This window comes from Vicia villosa, linkage group LG6 (genome assembly GCF_029867415.1).
Source record: "Vicia villosa cultivar HV-30 ecotype Madison, WI linkage group LG6, Vvil1.0, whole genome shotgun sequence".
NCBI lineage: Eukaryota > Viridiplantae > Streptophyta > Magnoliopsida > Fabales > Fabaceae > Vicia > Vicia villosa.
The window spans coordinates 154,668,355-154,675,315 of record NC_081185.1 but is presented as its reverse complement, the minus strand read 5'-3'; the positions used below and the strand labels follow the sequence as shown (position 1 = coordinate 154,675,315).

The 6,961-nt window shown below is 28.4% G+C and overlaps 1 protein-coding gene across 1 annotated transcript; it reads left to right on the top strand.

Annotated features, from left to right (window-relative positions):
• The first annotated feature begins 2,320 nt into the window (after positions 1-2,320).
• On the top strand, positions 2,321-5,306 carry LOC131612862 (benzyl alcohol O-benzoyltransferase-like). Its single transcript, XM_058884611.1, has 2 exons — positions 2,321-2,829; positions 4,198-5,306. The coding sequence occupies exons 1-2, from the start codon at positions 2,389-2,391 to the stop codon at positions 5,089-5,091; spliced, it is 1,335 nt and encodes a 444-aa protein (XP_058740594.1). The 5' UTR covers positions 2,321-2,388; the 3' UTR covers positions 5,092-5,306.
• The last annotated feature ends 1,655 nt before the right edge of the window (positions 5,307-6,961 follow it).

Genomic DNA, 6,961 nt, shown 5'->3' with positions numbered 1-6,961 from the left:
GGCCTATAAAGATTATTTAATAGCCACCAAATTTGATGTTCCTTTGTCAGATTCTAACCCATTATGAGCATTAACCTACTTTGGATGCATTATCTGATTCCTCCTAATTAAATATTTCCTCCATGTTGGTTATGGATCGGCTTAATCGATTTGGTCCATTAATTATCTTAGCATGATTTTGTCTTTATGGACTGATTGAGAATTGGGGCGGAATTTATCGACTCTAAATCAACACCTAGTCCAGTTAACTAGAATGTACACACCCCATCAAGTGTGAGGTGTGTACGAGCAAAATGTTTTAGGTGAAAGATCAATTGAGAGACCGAAATACCCCAATCCCTTTTATTATTCCCGCCTCGTTAACTTTGGGCCAAAAAGATAAGCTTGACCTATTATCTTGACCACATTAGACTTCCTTTTTTTGGGCTAAATATTGTTTGGGACAAACTCTAACTCTGACCTAAAAGAGTCCGGATATGTACACAATCCCTTGCGAAATGCTTTTAGTGAGATATCGAGTGATAAACCAAAATAACTTGGGCCCCCTGATTTGATTATTCATGCCTTTTCAACTTTGGGCAAGAAAGATAAGCTTGGCCTGTTAACTTGACCACATCAAACCTCCCTTTGTCGCCCTGATTAAGGTTCGAATATGTACACTTTAAGCACACTTCTTGAGGAGCGAACTGAACTTTTAACCGAGGTAGCTCACCTTTACTATTTTAGAGAGTGATCTTCCAACCTTGTAAGAAGGTTCCTAAAGCCTGGCTTATCTTTAGGAAATGCTTCTATCTTACTAATAAGTATTTTTCTCCAAAATAGGCTTAAAATGCACACATGTACATTGTCCCACAATATCTTAGGATCTTTTTCATTTGAGTATTTTTTTTGTAATTCATCATCAAGGTGATGCTTCATTATTCAATTTACTCTCGGCTTTTTCATTGTCATTTTCATTGGGTCAATTGTTGATTTTTCCCAAATTGTCTCCTTCAAGAATTTTGTCAAGTTCCTCACATGCAAGATACTCAATTAAGTTTTTGTTTAAAATTTTAAATTGATGCTTAACGTTGAACATGATTATATCTAAAAAAGAGACAAACATGATCAACATTTAATGTATAAACTAAAAAAAATCAATTTATTCAATAATAAGATTACAAAACCATGACCATGTTTTATTTAAAATCTTTATCAATAAACCAAGCTAAGATTAGTAACGGTAAAATGATACATATCATTAATGCTACATAATCTTTACCTACTTCTTTATGTTTGATAATACCGATAAAAAAAATAAAATAATGACATTTAGAATGATGAATACAAAAAAATATTTAGCCATTCTGAAAAATATGGATAAATATTTTAAGAAAGATGTTAAATTATGAAAGGAGTTAAAATATTTATAAAGTGAATTTTATAAAATGGTCATTATTGTTACTCTTAGGTGAATAAAAAATGTTAACTTTATCGTTATAACCGTTAAAAAAAAGAGAGAGAAAAATTACTATTCTAAATTGACATTATGATAGATAATTCACATTACTATTTTAAAGTGACATTTTTGATAGATATTTCAGAGTAATAATAATAATAATAATAAGACATGAGTTTCATATGATTTTAAAATAATATATATATATATATATATATATATATATATATATATATATATATATATATATATATATATATATATATATATATATATATATATATATATATATATATATATATATATATATATATATATATATATATCACTTATTACAATAAAACAAAAAAGTGATAACATATGTCTTACTACAACATATATATGAAGCAGCAACGCAAATAACAGCATTTATAGGAAAAATATATCTTTTAGTTGTACCACAACTTGAGTTTTAGTTTATGATTTTTTTTTATAGAGTATTTTCTCCGGTCTTATTTATAAGTAAAATTTTTTTTTTTAATTTTATTGAGTAAAATAGACCAAATACATTTATTACTCAATGAATTCAAAAAAGAAATTTTTACTTATAAATAAGACCGAAGGGGTAATACATATTATATAGAAAAAATATATATAACTAGAAATATGTTAATAAAAATATTATTTAATTGAAAATTTGAAGTAGGCGTTTTTAAATGAATTACTATAAATACTCTATTACACGTTTTTCCATTAAAAGAAACGTGACGTTGCTTGAAAATATCATATCACTATCAGTGAGCTTGCTTGAAAACTACCATTAACCGTTGAAGATAAGGTGCATTTATATCACATGGTTCTTACATTTTCAATTTTTTATATTTATTTTTGTGGCCACCAAAAACACTCCATCTATAAATTAACGCTGTCAATGTATAACTCCAACAGTAGCATAACAAAAAAATCATAGCATGGCTTCATCACCATTACTATTCACAGTGAGGAGGTTCCAACCAGAGTTGGTGCAACCAGCAGCTTCCACTCCTCGAGAAGTTAAACTACTGTCTGACATAGATGATCAACAAGGTTTACGTTTCAATATTCCTTTCATATTTATCTATCGCCACGAACCATCAATGGCAGAAAAAGATCCGGTAGAAGTTCTTAGAAATGCACTCTCACAAACACTTGTGTATTACTATCCATTTGCGGGAAGGATTAAAGAGGGGGTTGGACGAAAGTTGATGGTTGATTGTACTGGTGAAGGTGTCATGTTCGTTGAAGCTGAAGCTGATATAACACTTGATCAACTTGGTGACTCTCTCCATCCACCATTCCCTTGCTTCCAAGAACTTCTCTATGATGTTCCTGACTCAGAACTAATTATTGATCGCCCCTTTCGACTCATACAAGTTAGTTTTAATAATTCTTGAATCTAAACATATCTATCACTACAAAAGATTTATCGTACCAATGGACATAGTTAATGATTGCTAATAAACGTGTAGGTACCTATATATTTTTAGGTGAGAACATGAGAATAAATTTGAACCATTAAATTTTAAAATAAATGATGTTTATTATGTATCATTTTTCTTTTTTCTCTTTCGTTATTAAAATAAATGATGGAGAAGAGAGAAAAAAAGAATGACACATAATTTTCACCATTTATTTTAAAATTTAATGGTTTAGATTCATTATCATGTTCTCACGTAAAAATGATATTATCATATGATATGTTCCCATATATGAGACATATCCTATGAGAATGTCATTTTTACGCGAGAACATGAAAATAAATCTAAATTTTATATATATATATATATATATATATATATATATATATATATATATATATATATATATATATATATATATATATATATATATATATATATATATATATATATATATATATCACTTTGGTAGGTATAGAATTCCATGAATATAACCCTTTTTTTTTTTACAAAAAATATATAAATTTTTAGGATATGTAAAAGATTTTGTAGTAGTACAGTGGTAAGTTAGGTCATTTTTAAGCTCTGGTTGTAGGTCGGATTCTAATTGTTTTCATTTTTCTAAATTTAAAATGCAATTTTTGAGACAAACAATGAAAGCCCCTAATTGGATTAGGATGGATTAGAAGTAAACAGTAGCACTCTCATATCACTTTTAAGTTTGTATCAATTTTTTTCTACTCTAAGTTATTTTGTGCAATTTTAATTTTTAAAGATTTACTTAGGTGACATTGTTTTGGCGGTGTAATATTTTGTTAATTTGAGATGTTTGTAAATTGTAAGACTTATTTTTTTTCATTCATTTGAAAATTTCTTTTATAATTATAGTGGCGTGCATAAAAAATATTGGATAATTTTATCATTATTATAAAACATAATTTTTATTACAATTTAAGAAATGTACAAAAAATGTTGCCAAAACTATATCGACCGATAAATGTGTACGTGTACGTAAATCGATTTACTAAAGTGGTAAATCCGTGGGTATAAGTCTGAGATTTATCCAATGGCTTCAAATTGTTGTAGTTATAGGCTATTGGAATGACAAATTTTTGTAAGTATAGGTTTATCAAAGTACATGGAACAAAACATCCATCGGTATAGCTTTTACGATCTATACCCACAGTTTTTTGACCTTTGCATATGAAATTGCTCCGTTGTTATTAGTCACATTTCTTGTAGTATTTATATTTTTGTTATTTTATAAGTATATTATAAAATTAATGGTCAATAAGGTTTATAAAATATTTCAAAACATGACAGGTGACACGTCTAAGGTGTGGTGGCTTCATAGTGGCAATAAATTTGAACCATACAATGAGCGATGGAACTGGTATCAGACAGTTCTTGGATGCATGGGCAGAAATGGCTCGAGGAGCATATCAACCTTCGATTCAACCTGTGTGGCGTAGAGAGATCCTCATGGCAAGAGATCCACCATGCATTACATACCACCATCGTGAGTACGAACAAATACTTCCACCATATAATACTATCAAGGAAGAAGATACTACTAACATAGTCCATCAATCTTTCTTCTTTAAACCTTCAGACATAGCTACAATTCGTCTCTTGGTTCCATTTCAATGTACCACATTCGATATTATCACTGCTTGTTTTTGGTACTGCCGCACAAAAGCATTGCAGTTAGAGCCAGAAGAAGAAGTACGAATGATGGTCATCGTTAATGCACGTTCGAGGTTTAACAATAATCATTCTACCCCACTAATTGGATATTACGGTAATTGTTTTGCTTATCCAGCAGCTGTCACTACCGCAGGGAAGCTTTGCGGAAATTCACTAGGATATGCAGTTGAGTTGATAAGAAAAGTAAAAAGTGAAGTTACAAAGGAATACATACAATCTGTAGCAGATCTTATGGTTATTAAGGAACGATGCTTATTTACAACGGTAAGATCGTGTATTATTTCAGATTTGACTCGAGCTAAATTTAGAGAAGTAGATTTTGGATGGGGTGAAGGGGTGTATGGTGGAGTCGTAAAAGGTGGGGCAGGACCTTTTTTAGGTGTAACTTACATAGTTCCACATAAGAGTACAAAAGGAGAAGATTGTTTCATGTTACCAATTTGTTTGCCTTCTCAAGTAATGAAGAGGTTTGCTAAAGAGTTAGATCAGATTCTTGGTAGTCAAAATTAATCTACTACGTCACAATAGAATTATCGAAAACATATATTTGATATTAATAAGTTCCTACTAGATGCTTGGCAGCTAAAGTTATCCTACCACAAGTGGTTTTAGTTAATTAATTTTATTTTAGGTTAAAATATTTTTATTTATATGTTTGTAATTTATAATATATATTGGAAAATACATAATACTTATTTCCCAATTTTATTGGAAATTCTAGAAAATTCCATTATGTTCTTTTATTTTTCAATGTAATAATTTTCTCCTTAATTCAAGGAGAAAATTAAATGTATTTTCAATATATATATATATATATATATATATATATATATATATATATATATATATATATATATATATATATATATATATATATATATATATATATATATATATATATATATATATATAGTGGCGGAGCCAGAAAATTCTTTAAGCCTGGGCAAGTTTTAAACGGACACTTCTGTACCCGTCTGTCTGTTTTTTTATGGTGTTAACTCGTGAAAATGTTAACGGTGATTTTTTTTTATGAAAATTTAATTTTAATATAAACTATTTATATGATAAAACATGATATATATATATATATATATATATATATATATATATATATATATATATAATATAATATATAATATATAATATATATAATATATAATATATAATATATTTATATATATATATATATATAAAATAAATTATCTTTATAATATGTGATAGGAAGGTATTAGCCTAATATATATATATATATATTTTTTTAATTTAAAGACAAGGAAAATAATTAAATGCTGCAATTTTTACATCATGAAATGGCATGAGACTAACAAAGGCTGGAGTAACTTCACTAGGTTTAAAGAAGTATAATCTTCAAACTACAAAATCTCACTAGGAAATTTAAATAACTGGAGAACTTTTGACTGCTCCTGTAAAAAGATGTACATCACTATGTGATCGGTTAATGTGTACAGAACCTCTCCCCCAAAAACAATCATGCAATTATTTGAATAAATATTACCAAGATAATATTATCACCGACGGATCTGTGCCAACATGATTTTACCTCTAATTTCCATTCATGAATCCTATTTTCCACCCTTACTATAGCTGTCCTTTAATGTGTAGATCTCAATAATCAAAGTTCAAACTTTATAGAAATATACAATTTAAAATTGAAAATAAAAATAAATATGTTGTTACTAAATCTATTATATCATCCAAATCATTAAAAAATATAAATTAAATAATCAAAAAGTGTGTCCCTCAATTTACTAAACAAATAAAAATTAACATTAACTATATCTTGTTTCTCCATACTAGTACTTAAGTAAAACATAAAAATAGTAATAAAAAAGTATCTCTCATTTCACTATAAAATAAATTGGAGTAAATTTTATTAATGAGGTGTTAATTTTAATTTTAATTTTGATGTTTATCTTTATCTCTCTCCACCACCGCCCCTATTCAACCAATAATCTACTAACCACATTCATTTCATTCCTAGAGCCTAGAGGTAACCTAGGTGTCACTTTTATCTTTTCCTTCTTTTCATCTCTCTCTCACAAACCAACCACCTCTTCATCTTCTTAAAGAAACCAAACCCATTGCCATCACCATTGCTATAACCATTCCAAGCAAAAACAGCAGCACTGATAACAGCAACAGTAGCAAATGGTGAAGCGTGGAAGGGGGGAGCTTGGGCAGCTGCCCTACCTGGCCGGGTGCTGGCTCCACCCCTATACATATACATATATATATATATATACATACATATATATATATATATATATATATATATATATATATATATATATATATATATATATATAGGGCATAGCATATGAGAATGACTTTTTTATATGAGAATGTGAGAATGAATTTG

Bases quoted from the DNA above. Each gene is read 5' to 3' on its own strand.
- LOC131612862 (XM_058884611.1), top strand. From the start codon at position 2,389: ATGGCTTCATCACCATTACTATTCACAGTGAGGAGGTTCCAACCAGAG. The intron at 2,830-4,197 runs GTTAGTTTTAAT...AAAACATGACAG, and splicing joins GCCCCTTTCGACTCATACAA to GTGACACGTCTAAGGTGTGG.